Source organism: Penicillium coprophilum (assembly GCF_028826855.1).
Source record: "Penicillium coprophilum strain IBT 35676 chromosome Unknown utg000005l_segment0_segment0, whole genome shotgun sequence".
Classification (NCBI taxonomy): Eukaryota; Fungi; Ascomycota; class Eurotiomycetes; order Eurotiales; family Aspergillaceae; genus Penicillium; species Penicillium coprophilum.
In genome coordinates, this window is record NW_026622724.1 from 310,793 (window position 1) to 326,553 (window position 15,761).

The window sequence follows — 15,761 nt, forward strand, 5'->3', positions numbered from 1 at the left end:
CCGCTGAAATTCAATTTGCGACCTCACAGTATTGGTCCGCTATATCGGGAAAAAGAACAATCTCGCACACCGAGCTGGCCTAGTATATTGTAGTCTTCTTCAGGGAGTATGAATAAGAGTTTCCAAAGTGGGGCAAGGCTTCATCAAACCGCCATTGGTTCTTAAAACCCAAGATCATACGGCGATTTGGTGGAATCGTCTCTCCATAGTATGGGGAGGTTTTGGATTGAAAGGCTTCCATGTTCGAAGCTCAACCGCCACCTTTGCTCGATCGTCATCTCTCATCGGATTCTCACGGAACAAGATTATCAGTTAGCCCCTTGTGACATTCCATCGTGGATTATGGGCTTCAGAATTCGCTTCAGGTTTGGATTAGCAGAGATGCGCAGGGTTGCAATGTTCCATCATGTATCCGTCAAGGTCAGCTTTCAATACAAGCTGCGCGGCCCTGCAGATGAGAGTCCCCATGTCCAAAAAAGATGCAAAATGATCAAGATGACTTGAACATAAGAATTTCGCCCTATTCATTCAGGGACCTTGAGGGAAGTGTAGAGAAAATGCTTACGGAACAAGGGGGACTCTGAATTAAGCAATTTTCAGTGAGGGGGGAATTATTAATGATAGTCCCACTTCTCTGCATTGCTTACTCTGTACGGACTACATATATGAACCTGCAAAAAGCTCCTCGTATTTTCAGAAATTCTTCCCCAACCAATTCGTTCCTCAAATAATGCTGAAAACCTTACAGCCAACGTATCATGTAGGAATCTCCCTGCTTCTATCAAGCTCTAAACAGAAAGAGATACTTATAATGACTAGGATGCAGTGGAAAAGTTGAATTCCACTCAGTCGGGATTCAAGGTGCTAGAGGAAAGAAGGAGGCTTGGTGAAAAGCTGGATAACACAGCTGTGGAACAGATGAGAAAATGGATATGCCGCGTTGGACATGATGTGAGTTAGTTCCAAAACCTTTTATTCGTGAGTCCTCTCCAACGGGCGTTTTCCTACAGATTAACGATCTCAGCCGCCTGAATGTCGTTCATGTTGCGGGTACGAAGGGAAAAGGCACAACATGTGCCTTTGTCAATTCCATTCTTCAGAGCTACCAACAATCGGTTGGAGTTCCCCGTAAGATTGGACTTTATACCTCCCCTCATTTGGGAGTGGTGAGGGAGAGAATTCGAATCAACTCTTCTCCGATTTCAGAGGAGCAATTTGCCAAGTACTTCTTCGAAGTCTGGGACGCCCTCGAATCGAGTGCAGTTAGGGAAGGTCTTGATCCCGCTCATAAACCTACCTACTTCCGATTCCTCACTCTGATGGCATTTCATATTTTCATAAGAGAAGGTGTCGATGCGGCTGTTTTTGAAGTCGGCATAGGGGGTGAATTAGACTCAACAAATGTTATTGCACAGCCATCGGTGACTGGTATCACGACCCTTGGAATTGACCATGTGACTACACTCGGCGATACGATCGACAAGATAGCATGGCATAAAGCAGGAATTTTCAAGACTGGCTCACCCGCCTTTACCGTTCCTCAAGTGCCTGACGCTATGGATGTCCTACAACAGAGAGCGAAAGAAAAGAATACCGAACTCGTTACTATTGCGATCCACCCTGCCCTTTTCAATATTGACCTCAAGCCAGCAGAAGATTTTCAAAGGACAAATGCTTCCCTCGCTATAAGTCTTTCACTTTCCTTGTTGAACCGACTCGGAGTTCAGGTGGACCTTGGCCTTGAAAAACTCCCCGAACAATTCATCAACGGTCTCATGAACACAGTCTGGAGAGGAAGATGTGAGACCCTTACAACCGGAAAGCATGTTTGGCATCTTGATGGTGCACATACAGAAGAAAGCTTGAAATTAGCAGCCTCGTGGTTTGGGCGCGTCTCAAAATCACAGTCAGTTCAGTCAAGGTATGGACCGCTTTGCCACTTCCTCCTCGTGGTAGGTCTCCTCTGACACTGATCGCACTAGGGACACACCAAGGGTGCTCATATTCAATCAGCAGTCTACAAGAGATGCCGAGGTACTTCTTCGAGCTGTCCATAGTCAGATATACAACCATTGCAAGTTGAATTTTCAGCACGCGCTCTTCTGTACGAATGTAACATACAAAGGCAACACCTCCAAAGCCGGTAGGACCTACACCATGCACTAGGTCAGCTCTCAAGGAAGGATACTAAAGTAGGATATTGTTTACAGATCGCCTCAACCGGAATGTCGATCCAAAGGAGCTCCAAAGCTTGAGCCTACAACGCCGCATGGCTGAGCTTTGGCATCAGCTTGATCCCATGACAGAGACAGCGACATTGGCTTCTATCGAAGAAACCATCGAGTATGCAAAAAGCATTGGCTGCGACGTGGAAAAGATAAATATTTTCGTTACTGGAAGTTTGTATCTTGTTGGTGGCGCACTTTCGGTCTTAGAAGGGAGGGCTTCGCCCTCCAAAAAGCCACAACTTAGGAGTCGACCAAGGGTAGCCAAGCAGGCCCCCCCCAGTAACTGCACTCAGTCAATTCCAAATCGCACCTACTGCATTCTCAGAAGCAAATTTCGGGTTTTCTTCTGTCATTTTCAATGTCTGCATATGTTGGTTCCTGTCGGGACCTCTGAAAATATTGGATATCGGATTTATCCCTCCATTTTCCCTAGACTAGACCATAAATACAAAACATATACCGATTTCCTCTCTCCTGCTTCCTTTTTCTCCATGATCTCCCCGCTCTTCCTCGGAACTATGCATTGTTTAGCGTGTTTCCAGCATTGGTTGGGACGCTTGCCTCGGCCTCCGAAGCTGCACTTGCAGTTGCAATGGTGAGGCCAGCAAAGTTAGAGAGGAATTTAGTGTCCGCCTTCTTGAAGGGAGTCCCGCTGTCTGTTTGAATATTCGTCACGCAGTCCCTCTGGAGGTCGCCGGAGCATGCTTTGTTTGCCGTAGCACTCGGCGAACTAAAGAGTTGACCAACAAAATCCCGGACAATTTGGCTAACATTTTTGAAAACACAACCTTCAAAAAGACCTTGGCCATCATCGGTGCCCTCAATGGCGTGGCCGTTGTTATTCTCCCACACGCTATTGACGGCATGGAAGAGGGTCTTGCCGCTCAATGCAGGGCTCCGGCCAGATGTTCTGTACACATAGTTGTCTAGCGGACAGATATCAGTGCCTCTCATTCTTTATAGATCGAGAACAAAGAATTGTGGTTTAAAGCACTTACTTGCAAACGTGATTTGGTCGTCGGCCCCGACAAGTTCCAATCCCCAGTATTGTTGCCCGTCACACGAAGTAGAGAAATTAGTTGCGCCATTTATGAAGCTGTTAGAGATAGCGACATGAGAGTTCGCTTCTTGGCCAAAGACATAGTGTACACGGCCAGTGTATTGAGTCTGAATACAATACAATTAGCATTCGGTAAATTGATTCTCAGGGAGAGCTTGACTAGCCGTAACATGATCAATCCAGATATTTGAAGTGTTAGAAAGTGTGATCGCGTCGCCACCCCAAACAAGTTTTGGATTGAGGTTGGTGATCATGATGTTTTGTACAATGATGTTGGAGGCGTCGACTATTCTCAGCCCTTTGCCGAGGAGTACGCCCTTGTTTCCAACTCCAATTATCGTCTTGTCTGAGTGAACACGGATTCCTGTGACTCCAGCAGTATCCCATTCATATGGCTCAGACTTTTGACCATCACACCCTTTTCCGGTATCGATTGTGGACTGACAGCCATCTTCAAAGGAACCAAATACCTTGCAAATGTTTCCTTTCGTTGTCCCTTCCGTTCCGATGAAATCATATGTCTTGTCGATAATAACAACTTGAGGATCATCAGAACCCAGAAGCTCAATTAGATGCTTGACATCGGTGGGATAAACTGGTGTCGCGTCTCCACCTCCCGTCACTCCATATGCAAACCCTGGGGGCGAGCCAGTAACAGAAATTGTATCGACCCTCTTTGCTGGGAATTCTGCCACTGCCACAGCTGTGAATAATAGAACAAGGCTGAATTTCATGTTGAATTTCAAGTCTGAAGTCACGGTTATGGCTGAGAGGATGTCTGGCAGAAATGGTGCACTTAGATAGGAAACAATACAAGTCTACTAGGGCCAGTCACCCTTCTTATGCATCACTCCTATCAAGGTTGCTATCCCTTTTTATCAGGACATTCTCGAAATTGTCTCACATGAGGCGATGGAAAGGTTTATGTGAAACCCATCCTTGTATTATTTTTAAGTGGGGCTATGAGCTGATAATGCAAAATGCGACATAGTAGTCCTATAAGAGGTTTCACATGTCGTTAAGTCATTAGCATATCACGGCAGTCTCCTAGCCGCCAGTGTGCCAGTAGACCTTTGTCCATATTAAATATTTGCCTCCTAGCCTACCGCCAGATTTCGATAACTCACCAGGAGCTTTTTATTACCCTTGTATATATTAGATATTATATATGGAAAAGACCCGGAGAAGACCACTGAATAGACGCATATGCTGTCTACCAATGGACACTTCGTATCGACATGAAACTACTCCACATTCGGTATGGTTCTACGTACTGTGGTTTATCCTAAACATGCTTCCATTCCCTTCATCCTACAGAAAATCCGTAAAATATATTATCATTCGCGGTGTCGCGAATTAGTCTTTTTTATGTGCATGAACAGCTTATCATCTGCATACAGCATAGGTACAACATGCATATTCAGTCAAAATCTGCCCCACTTACACTGGGGAAATTTCGGAAGATTGTCCCAGTAGTGATTACCGTAGGAGTGATCTACAGGGGAACGAGGCGATCTATACTCTGTATCTGCCAAGATAGCCCCGAATTTAGCTCAGCGCTTGATCTGAGACAGAGTCAACTGTCTTACATAGGTTTCTATTTAACGAAAATAAGTGTAGACAGCCACTTTTATGGCCTTATGATACCTTTTGAGTGGTCTTTTGAGTAGTCTTTTAAGTGGTCTTTTTAGTAGTCTTTCTAATAGCTTTCTTAGTGGGCTTCCTATTTTTTCTTAGGTATCTTTAAAATAGTTTTTCCCTTTCTAATCTATTTAAGATGGTAGAAAAAGCGGGAAAAGCATATTCTGTGTAAGCGACTTTTCTATATATAACTTCTGACTGATGATGATGATGAAAAGATGAAAAGATGATAAACGTATTTCATAAGCGGCCCCTCCTCGCCATGAGTAGTAGTGATCTCCCCCTCCTGATCAGCATAAGAAACCCTCGAACGTGTCCATATTTCAGCGACCTTTCCCGGTAGCTAAGGTGGCATATACTTAAAGGAATTCCTTCACGGACCACATTGTATAGATGTGAGTATGTGTAAGACCTTCCAACGATAGCTGAAGGAATATGTGGGCTGAATGCCAGTATACGCAGCGATATTGATGACTGAATCATCAACCAGTGATAAAGTTGCCAAGGGTATGCTAATTCAATTCTCTTGCGTTTTCATGACTGTAAAAAAGTATATTCCACTGACGCTGTCGAACGATGGTTTGATCATTTTAGCAACCCCATTAGTCGAGTGTTTAGTACATACGAGTCACCTCGGTTATAAAGCATAAAACACACTTGATATGGAGCTCAGAGCATCGATGGAAATATTTTTCGTGAAATTAACTCTTCGAATATTTATGGGCGAATCATGAGTTCGGGACCCCGAAGCTCTAACATAAAAGCAGCAACAGCTTTGAAAATATATCGGGGTCATCGATCCAAGAATCAATCATGATCTATGACTGGTAGACTATGCCTAGCGCTGTATTGATAGATAGTCCCGAGTATATAATAAATCCTACTTTATACTCCGGGACCAATACTGAGTTTTATCCTTCAAGTTACTTTTTAAATAAAGATGAGAACTACCGATAGCCTACAACCTTCTGATAGGTACCCCAAACGCCACTACATTACCAGCGTTGACTCGAGGGAAGGAAGTGTTATATTTGATGCGGCGGCCCCTGAGATTGTCCGCCAATCTTTCAGTATCTTCCCTTTATACAGTGTACGACAAGCACCAGCAGAGCTAGAGCAGGACGAAAATCTCGATCAATCCTTCCGTCAAGTGAAGCATGAGCCTTTCGCGGCTGATGAGAATGGTCAGCCCTTGGTCCAATTTGTCGAGGGTGTGCTTGACCCACTTTCCAGTACTGGCACGCATCGATCTTTAACGATTGATTTCATCACGATCACCCAGGGATCGGTCATCCTTGAGTTTGAGAACGGAGTCGAGAAAATAATTGGAACTGGTGTATGAGCTACCGTAACTTCCTATTGGGAAAAACAAAGCTAATAGCACCTCAGGAATCTGTCATTCAGCGTGCCACTGTACATCAATGGAAAAATCCATCCGATACAGACCCAGCTAGGTTTGTGGGTACTACGATACTATGCCATCCATTTAGTGTTAATGGCTGTCCTGTGACCACTAAAGCATGGTAAATACAAGACCTTTGCTGGATGCAGTATAACTCGTCGCTTTTAGTTCCATATCCTAGAAAGGAAAACCGTATGTATCAGCTATAAGATCATGATACATTCGGCATGTAGCTATAAAACACTGGTTCAATGCGTCTTGTGGCAGAGTTAATCTTAATATCACCATCTTTCTGAGAGGAAGCTGCTTTGAGCTGCGTAGTATCCCTAGACATACCACGGAAAATACAAGTAGGCAGCGTAAATCTATTGTGCTGAATTTATCTGACTTAGCCTCCTCGATGGAATTTTCCGAAGCTCGCATTGTGGAAAATCTGTAAAGGTAAACTTGTAACGCCTCCGAGCTAAGCTCCAATGCCTTGTATCGTGAAATCTGACAATATTGCCGGGATATTATATTCTCTTGTCGGTCAAATAATGATACAAGCCCTTTTTTAGGTCAGGACATTTTCAAAACGGTCTAGGTGTAGTAGTGCAGTAGGAAGAGCGCGAGCATCGTACCCTCAGTGAGCCTCAAAAAACGACGGCAAGCAAGAAAGTCACATAATTGAGAATGAGCCCACTTTGGATTTGATTCTCTCCCTTAAAACTCTTGGGGATACGGTGAATACGGCTTGATGAATCTTAAGAGAGACATGGAAATCGCTGACGCTAAATCGTACAAGCTGAAAATTGGAAAAACCAGGTAACACTCCAGCTGTCTACGAAGCTTGAAAGCCCAGCCTGGAATAATTTTCCACTCTTTCTGGGCTTCTGGTACCCCAATTGTCCTTCTGGCGTATTACGTTGAAGAACTAGCACAACGCCTTGTACGTCAGTATAGCAACGGTGACATGAAACATGGTTACCTCCATCATTGGAACATTTTAGTGTCGAACGGGGCTACTGCAAAGTTACGCAGATGTACTATGTCATATAAGGCGATGTAGGAAAACGACAGCGTTGTAGCAAAGAGTGTCAGCGATCTAAGATATTTCTTACCCATCGATGAAGATCTGAGTGGTGACACTTATAGGCTCCATCGCGGAATGAAGTAGCTCGTCATAGACGGTATTCATCATACGTATTGATTGAGTAGTAAAACAGTCAATCGGCCCTGGTTAGGATCCTAGACAGAGGCCTAGACGTACAGCCCCCCACCGTAACATTTGATGTTCGTTAGGATTTCGCTGCTCAAGGACGCTGATGCATAGCAGAACCAATTATATATAGACTGAACACGGCGATCAATACCGTTCTGGCTGTCCAAAGGATTATCTTGTGAAAGATGATAGGAGAGTCATGATGAAAGAACGCCCACTTCTATAGAGATTTATAGACATAAGCAATTCAATGTGGCAATGCGACTATCTAACCAAGGCTTAGGAGTATATTTAATAAATAGCCATAGGCCTGCTCTTTGGACTCATCTACGTTCAGAAATCACAAATACCCTTCTCAACCCATGTTGTATTTTGCCTCCTCGAAATGGATATCCAGACACAACCATCTCTACCAACATCCTGTGAGACTCCCTTTGTCAATCTAGATGTCGGCCAAACGAAACAAGAAAAGCCTCCTGGTATGTCATACTATAGAAAATGGCGTTACACCATTGATGCTTACAGTCCATACAAAGAGCCAAATGAATTTCCAGTCCTTGACTTTTCTCTATTTGATAAGCCAGGCGGCTTACAGCAACTTGCAAACAAGGCCCAGACAGCATTTCAAACTACAAGTATGTTTGAATACTAGTGCGGTTGGTCATACTTTAACAATACATTAGGTTTCTTCTACATTACCAACTTTGGACTAGATGAAGCTGAAGTCAAGGAACAATTTCGCCTTGGAAAAGAAATTCTCGAGCTACCGAGCGACATCAAGCAAAGATATCTGGCCAATCTAGCTGATGCCGATTACAATGGCTGGAGGCCGGCTGGGGCAATTGAACAATTCCCCGGCCTCCGGGACAACTGGGAAGCCTACCATATTTACAAGGACAACAGCCAAAACCAAAGAACCCACCCACCGCAAGTATTGGACAACAAAGAAATGATTTACAGATTTCATCGTCACTGCCACGAAAATATTGGATTCAAAATGTTCCGTATCATTGAAACCATTCTTGAAATTCCCGAAGGGACACTCGTTGACCCACACAAATACGACACAAACTGTTCCTCTTTCCTTCGCTACGGGAAATATCACCCACGTACCGCTGAAACCAATGAGAAATTCAATAACATGTATGTGAAAGACCATACCGACTTCGGTAGTCTCACATTTCTGTTTTCGAACCCCATCAGTGGATTGCAAGTTCGAGTTCCGGATGGCAGCTGGAAGGACATTCCTCATATTCCCGGAAGCTTGCTCGTCATCACGGCCGATATTCTGCAATTTTGGACTTACGGCTATATGCGCAGTACTGTCCACCGTGTCCTGGCACCATCTTCCGAGCAGCAAGGCATGAAAAGATACAATCTGATTTACTTCATGCGGCCTGCAGATCGTGCACTTTTGAACTCTATTCGAAGCCCACTATTAGAAAGACTTGGATTCAACGACAAGAATGAGAGTGAAGAACTTGTTCAAAGGCGAAGTTCAAGTGTGCAGGATTGGATTCTTAAGCAAACTTCGAAGAATTGGGTGCCTGCCTCTGACCAAAGGGAGACTGAGTCTGAGATTGATGCTCTCTTCAAAAGCAAAAATGCAGATCTATGAGTAAATGAGACTTCAGACATTAGGGATCCTGAGAATCACTGTGCCCGTCAACTATCTTTCTTTCGATTTCACATTCACTTGACTAGGGTCTAATTTCCACATTGTCATACGGGAATCATATTTCTGTTTCTTGCGTTTAAATTTGCCCTGATATTTATGACACGTTTTCCTCCTGGTCGTTATCTCCGGATATTGCATTGTCATCAGGTGTGCCTTTCCATTGGACGCACTGGGGTACGTCCTCATGGTGCGGTAGCATGTAGCAGCCAATGTGCTAGTAGACTTTTTGCTAGCAGTAATATCAGGCATTTACGTATTTTATCAAATTTTTCAAATACTAAGTGACATCATCTCCAAATTCCACCGGACCTAATATATCTAAGTCAAAGGCACAGTGGTTAAATAGATGGCCAATTCCAACCGAAAACCGCTTTCGAATTTTGCAAGTATTGAATTAATCGGGTTGGATGGATCACGGTCTATGATCTCTTGCAGGTTAGGAAAAGGTTTGATGACAGAGAAGATGATAATATTCTCTATCTAGAAGCAAGACTGAGAGAGAGAGAGAGAAGAGAAGGCAAGTATGAATAGGATACTGAAATCCTATTTATACTGCCAAACATGATGGCATATCAAACATGTTTGATCTATATGCCTGGATGCCTATGGCATCCAACAAGGTTCCATATAAGTGACTTCTTCATCTTCATCTTGGATTATGGGATGTTTCTCGAACAGATCTTCTGGGTGTGGTCGGAAATAGCGGGGGTATAGGAGGCTTTATAGAACCACACAGGCACGCACAAAGGCAACTGTGCAAAGTTTGATAATGTCAAATTATGCAAGACTTCGCATCAACATCCGATATAGTGTAAGTCGGGGTGACGATTGAAAGGCCACGATTCTGCGTGCTTATTTCAAACTAAGTCGTGGTGTTTCCATATGGCCAGCGGCAAGGTGTGGGAATTTTGGAACTACACCAAAAACGGTTTAGTTCATTATGCCTACGGGCTCTAGGAGTTACTACAACGTAGGCAGTATTCAGTACCTAGGCGGCTCTATCGTGAGCAAATCATGATACTTATCTCAGGTAGGATATAGATAAAAGGGGACTTCCATGCTCCGCGGAATGCTCTTTACTCTAATAGACTCCTTTTTATTATCTTGCTATAAAGATGCCCCGAAAGTCCCACCCGGATGACTTATTCGACTGGGATTTGTTTGTGAACGAAGAAGAACCGGAAGTCGAGGGAGATTTCGCTGGGGTAACGAAAGGCCACCTACGCCGTGTCCAATCCAACTTTGAACGGTCAGAGCTCCTTAGCTTTGAGACATAACAAAAATTAACAAAAGTAGATTTACACAAAATCTCAAGTCACCATGTCCTGAACATTGGCTAAAAAACTTGACCCTGATCGAAGGGTTTCTGCGTTGGTATCTAGGATCACACGACCTAGGCTACCAGTCTGCTTTCCTGACCTTTGTAGGATACTTCCGGATGTATTACAGCGAGAAGATAGAAAGCGAATTTCCCTTTAAGTTGGGACGATAACTCACAAAGGTTAGAACAAATCACTTTAATTGTACAGATTGCTAACTTAGTAAGATGGTGGCCGTAACACTGACTGCTGAGTACGATCTGGATAAAAGCGGGAAAACACAGCCACCCGTGAACATCGACGATGTGCTGTACATCATATATCACCTTCTCGCCTAGTCTGATATAGCGTTCCCTACATTCAGTACTGGCATGGATACCCCGAGAACTCCCCCTCCCCGCGGGATAGACAAGCATTTTGGCAATCAGGGACCGAGAAACAGGAGATACAAAGTATGAAGAAATGGAGAGAGTTGATTGATTCGAAGAAGAGGAGAGAAGATAGAAACTGCAACTTACCTAAATATGGATCGAAACTATGTAAAGGGTACGTGTGAGGTAGACGTGAGACACCACCACAACGGTTCTCGGCCACCTGGTGTGTCGCTTTCCAAAGTTTGTCGCGGCGCTCATTGCTTGAAAACATGCGGCTAAGGGTTTCCAGGAACTGAAGATGAATTTGAAAAGATTTACTACTTAGAAAATCCGCTTTAATCACCTGGACAATAAAGAGGCGGTGGTATTTATATGACTCAAATTACGCATAAGGTAATAGAGCGCTAGCAGCGATCTCGTAGAACAAATTTGTTACGCACACAACCCTATGACTATAATTGGGATAGAGGGTATAATAAAGCTGGGAAACTACTATAGAAGTATACACGTACACACTAGGGAAGTTAGATCAATATCACCGCGTATAAAGTTCGTAGGGTCCTTGGAGAGAGGCCTGCGAATGTTCTGACATATTCTGCGCGCTTTGTTTAGACTGAGAAGTCTGCTGGGCCCTTTACCCATATTCTGATGTTTGTGTTGAGTTTGGTGAAAGCGCAATGGCCTGATCTTAGGCCAACTCATGAGGCCTGCTAGGTTTGGTGTCTGGAGCTTCCACGGGCGTCGTAGTTATTATCGAGGGAGGAGGTTGCTGCGAAGACTGGTCTGCCACTGCACTGTCCTGACTGAAAGTCCGCTTATATTTTTGACGACGATGGGAGATAAACCAACAAGCTGCAGCAACGGCCGCCAAAGCAGCAATACCGCAGCCTGCGCCAATGCCAGCCTTGGCGCCGGTTGAGAGACCAGTGCTGCCGGTCGAGGTCGTCGAGTTGGTCGAGTTGGTCGTGGGAGAATTTTCGGATGCAAGTACCGTCCAAGAGTTTTCCCAAGTAGGTTCCCAGCTATTCCCAGAGGGTGTGATGGTGGTGTCACTATCGCTGATGTCGACAACATTCTGAATGTACGAATAGTCTGGTCCAGGAGCTTGGGCTAAAAACCAGGATTTCTTGGACCAATTGACGCCGACGAAAGCAGCCTGTAGAAAAGCTCGACCAAGAGCTGGAGTGGAGTTGGTGCCCATGCATGGGAAGTATTGTGTAGAAGCGGTCACCAAGGGGGCTTCCAGAGTAAGGTTCAGAAGAGCGAAAGGGACCTTGATGGTGATATCCTCGGTTTTAACGCCATTCTTGGTGAAGGTGAAACCTAGGTAGCTGGGTGATGTCACAATTTTGCATGACTCGTAGTCGGCTAGCCTCTGCAAAGGGTAAGAACTGACGAATCGCAGGACGAAATACGAGTATATGTCGGATGCCATAGGCATCCAGGCATATAGATCAAACATGTTTGATATGCCATCATGTTTGGCAGTATAAATAGGATCTCAGTATCCTATTCATACTTGCTTTCTCTTCTTCTCTCTCTCTCAGTCTAGCTTCTAGATAGAGAATATCATCATCATCTTCTCTGTCATCAGTATACCAGGGTCTGTGGGCTATTATACCAAGGGTGATAAGATCCCTACATTTTGGAAGGAAAATAAACGTATACCCATAGGCTTGGTTCCTGTTGTGGACAGAATTTGGTCGAAATGTGGGAATCGGAACTGGCAGATCTGTTTGATGATAAGCATGGCTTTGTTCGATTGATTGATCTTAACAAGGCTCTACCCGCTGCCCCTGCCTTTCCGCTGCCGATTACGTTGTCGATCGCGGTTAGACCGTCCAGTTATGGTATTTCGCCCCTAATTTGTGTTCGCTAAAGAAATCAGTGCAGTTTGGGGCCACGAAATGTGGGGCGGCTGGACCGAAATATCCACTCGCTTCGGAGCAGATTTGGGGTCTCCTGAGCCGCTTCGTGTGTGCTGTCCTTACCCCGGCGGTTAGCTTGCTGTCATTTTCAACCTGGCTAGGCTGACAGGTCCAAGACGAAGGTTTACTTCACTCACACCACGCCATAAGTAAAGATACGGCATTGATGGCTAATCGCTAGACTTTGCAAGCGATCACACCATGACCGTAACCAAAACCCTACGCGCTGCATTTGTCCTGATATCCATCACATTACTGCTAATCTTTCTTCGGATTCGCAGCAGTTTTGGCTATCTTAGGCCACAGGTTACTGTCCAATTTGGGAAAGAAGTTGACTGGACTCGCTTTGCATACACGCAATATGTCACCAACACTGATTATCTGTGCAACTCAGTCATGCTATTTGAGGCCCTGCATCGTCTCGACAGCAAACCCGACCGCTTAATGATGTACCCCGATCATTATTCGGTCGCTGATGACGATAATTCGAGGGAAGCGGAATTACTCCGCATCGCTCGGGATAAATACAAAGTCAAGCTCAAGCCCATTCAAGTTCAAAGCAGGAACGGCGGTGACCGTAAGTAATCTCTCCCTGCGGTATACACCACGGTCGCTTTGCCAGTACCTTCCTTGAAATGTCCCTCACAGCTTATATCAACCACAGAAACATGGGCAGAGAGCTATACGAAGCTTCTTGCTTTCAATCAAACACAATACGACAGGGTTCTGAGCCTAGACTCTGACTCCACTATCCTGCAAGTCTGTTCATCGCAATGTTGTCTCATCGTTCCCACTAACCCCCCTACAGGCTATGGATGAGCTGTTTCTGCTCCCACCTTGCCCCGTCGCAATGCCACGAGCCTACTGGCTTAATCCAGACGACCGAGTTCTAAGTTCGCAATTGGTTCTTGTCGAACCGTCCACGTTTGAATTCACTCGGGTTATGCAAGCAATTGCCAATGCAAGCTCTGACGACTATGACATGGAAATTGTCAACGATTTGTACAAAGACAGCGCTTTCGTCCTGCCACACCGTCGCTACGACCTTTTGACAGGGGAGTTCCGCGGCAAAGAACATGCTGGCTACCTTGGAAACCCGTTGGAAGAATGGGATCCCTATGCCATTCTCAACGAGACCAAGTTTCTCCATTTCTCTGACTGGCCTGTGCCCAAGGTTCGTGCCAGGATTCCAAAATCGCTTTCCAAAATCGACCCAAGATGCTAACTAGTGTGAATGATAGCCATGGATCGAAGCTCCCAAACACATTATTGATGAAAAGCAGCCCACCTGTGATTTCAACCCTCTGACCCAACAGGAAGATGACTGTCGCGCCTTGAACATTTGGTTGGGCATTTATGACGACTTTAAGACACGACGAAAGGTACGCCATATTGATTCCTCTGTCACAACCATCAGAACGTGTTGTTTTCTAACGAAAGCAATAGAATGTATGTAAAACCAGTGCAGCGTAAGCGTAATTAATCCACGAGATGTCTTCACTATCTCGGCATACTGCCACTGCATATGTAAGATGGGCCAGTGTATTCTCGCATCGTTGGATGCTAGACGTCTATCGATTTTTCCTTCTATTTCTCTATGGCGATGTACATATGCTGTTTTTATTTGCGAGCCATATATTTGAAGCATATACCCGGGCCCTCGAAGCTTACTCTGCAAGTGATGATCCAAAATATGCACCGATTGTAGGGAAGTCTGAAACTCCGTCTTGAACATGGTATGACTGAGTTCACAGTCACAAGGCTCTCAGGGGCTATACTGACGCTGATAACACTCTGGACGCCGTAATCAGCGTAGGCATTAGTTCAGTAGATTGAAGCATCGAACCAGGTCCGTTTTGCGCCGCCAGCTTCTAAATTGGTAAATGAGCTTGCAGAGCATCGTGCGAAAGGAAGATATCATCTTATTTGAATTAACAATCGTAATTCGCATCAATATATACCGATGTTTAAGCTTTGTGGTTAGCTGATTAAACCTTGAGATTTTGTGGTATATACATTGAGATAGCTAAACTCTGCGAAACAAAGATTACATTGGTAATCCTAATAACTTCCGAGATTTCATTATTAGTATCCGATAGCTTATCTTCGTATGTATCTCATGTTTAGTGGAACATGTATTTCAAGCCAAGATACGTATTTTAAAAGCTGTAACGATACTGTTCTGGACATCATACTGCATAGTATTTTTGGGTTAGGCGCCCCCCCCTTTAATTTCAAGGAGTATCATATGCACGTCTGCCTCCGTGGCAGCCTCCTATAGGCTTTCGACGATATAAGCGCCAACCCCCCAAATATCCAGTGACCAAGTTTAGAACGGTTCAATATATGTGAAACATATTGCCGCCGATTATGCATAGTGGCCGGGATTGCCCTGATTTATCTTTCCATTTTAATCAACTGATATCTGGTATGAGTACTTTATGACAATAGTTATGGGATAGGAAGATCGAGATCTGATCTCTTCCTTCGGCTAGAGACAGAGATTAAATATATTAAAAAAGTAAAGCTTATACTAGGGTATAAGAATTATTCTAATTATATAGAGACTACTATAGATCTCTTTTATCTTTATATAGTAAAAGGTAAGCTTTACTAAAATATCTGAGTATATAAGAAACTAGTATATATATAATATAACTTATATGACAACCTGGAAGGTGGATCTTTTCTACCGAAAAGATTCTGCCAGATATTTCTGTCTTAACAGATTTTATATTATTTGTATATTTAGTGGTGATAGGACCCTATAAAGGATCCTATCTTATAGTTTTCTTTCTTCCTTTTCCTTCTCTCTTTATACTTAGTATTCTCGTTAAAATATACTCTTTTATTTAAAGAACTAGCTAGTAATATAATACTAAGTACCACTTTTATCTCTAATAAAGTAGTATAACTATATAGACTATTAT

The 15,761-nt window shown here is 44.1% G+C and overlaps 7 protein-coding genes across 7 annotated transcripts; 5 read left to right on the top strand and 2 right to left on the bottom strand.

Moving 5' to 3' along the window:
• Window positions 1–730: 730 nt before the first annotated feature.
• N7500_007700 (uncharacterized protein) lies at window positions 731–1,967 on the top strand (the record flags this gene model as incomplete). Its single annotated transcript, XM_056678844.1, has 3 exons — window positions 731–760; window positions 820–951; window positions 1,011–1,967. 3 exons carry the CDS (start codon window positions 731–733, stop codon window positions 1,965–1,967), a joined length of 1,119 nt encoding a protein of 372 aa, XP_056529216.1.
• Window positions 1,968–2,744: 777 nt separating this feature from the next.
• On the bottom strand, window positions 2,745–4,022 carry N7500_007701 (polysaccharide lyase family 1 protein; the record flags this gene model as incomplete). The annotated part of the gene is made up of 3 exons (XM_056678845.1): window positions 2,745–3,154; window positions 3,227–3,395; window positions 3,459–4,022. 3 exons carry the CDS (start codon window positions 4,020–4,022, stop codon window positions 2,745–2,747), a joined length of 1,143 nt encoding a protein of 380 aa, XP_056529217.1.
• A 1,847-nt stretch (window positions 4,023–5,869) lies between these two features.
• Window positions 5,870–6,271, top strand: N7500_007702 (uncharacterized protein; the record flags this gene model as incomplete). Its single annotated transcript, XM_056678846.1, has 1 exon — window positions 5,870–6,271. The coding sequence occupies one exon, from the start codon at window positions 5,870–5,872 to the stop codon at window positions 6,269–6,271; it is 402 nt and encodes a 133-aa protein (XP_056529218.1).
• A 1,646-nt stretch (window positions 6,272–7,917) lies between these two features.
• On the top strand, window positions 7,918–9,150 carry N7500_007703 (2OG-Fe(II) oxygenase superfamily domain-containing protein; the record flags this gene model as incomplete). Its single annotated transcript, XM_056678847.1, has 3 exons — window positions 7,918–8,011; window positions 8,069–8,167; window positions 8,216–9,150. The coding sequence occupies 3 exons, from the start codon at window positions 7,918–7,920 to the stop codon at window positions 9,148–9,150; spliced, it is 1,128 nt and encodes a 375-aa protein (XP_056529219.1).
• A 1,000-nt stretch (window positions 9,151–10,150) lies between these two features.
• On the top strand, window positions 10,151–10,487 carry N7500_007704 (uncharacterized protein; the record flags this gene model as incomplete). Its single annotated transcript, XM_056678848.1, has 2 exons — window positions 10,151–10,213; window positions 10,326–10,487. 2 exons carry the CDS (start codon window positions 10,151–10,153, stop codon window positions 10,485–10,487), a joined length of 225 nt encoding a protein of 74 aa, XP_056529220.1.
• A 1,104-nt stretch (window positions 10,488–11,591) lies between these two features.
• Window positions 11,592–12,653, bottom strand: N7500_007705 (uncharacterized protein; the record flags this gene model as incomplete). The annotated part of the gene is made up of 2 exons (XM_056678849.1): window positions 11,592–12,226; window positions 12,572–12,653. 2 exons carry the CDS (start codon window positions 12,651–12,653, stop codon window positions 11,592–11,594), a joined length of 717 nt encoding a protein of 238 aa, XP_056529221.1.
• Window positions 12,654–13,032: 379 nt separating this feature from the next.
• N7500_007706 (nucleotide-diphospho-sugar transferase) lies at window positions 13,033–14,304 on the top strand (the record flags this gene model as incomplete). Its single annotated transcript, XM_056678850.1, has 5 exons — window positions 13,033–13,408; window positions 13,496–13,590; window positions 13,640–14,005; window positions 14,073–14,213; window positions 14,278–14,304. 5 exons carry the CDS (start codon window positions 13,033–13,035, stop codon window positions 14,302–14,304), a joined length of 1,005 nt encoding a protein of 334 aa, XP_056529222.1.
• Window positions 14,305–15,761: the final 1,457 nt, after the last annotated feature.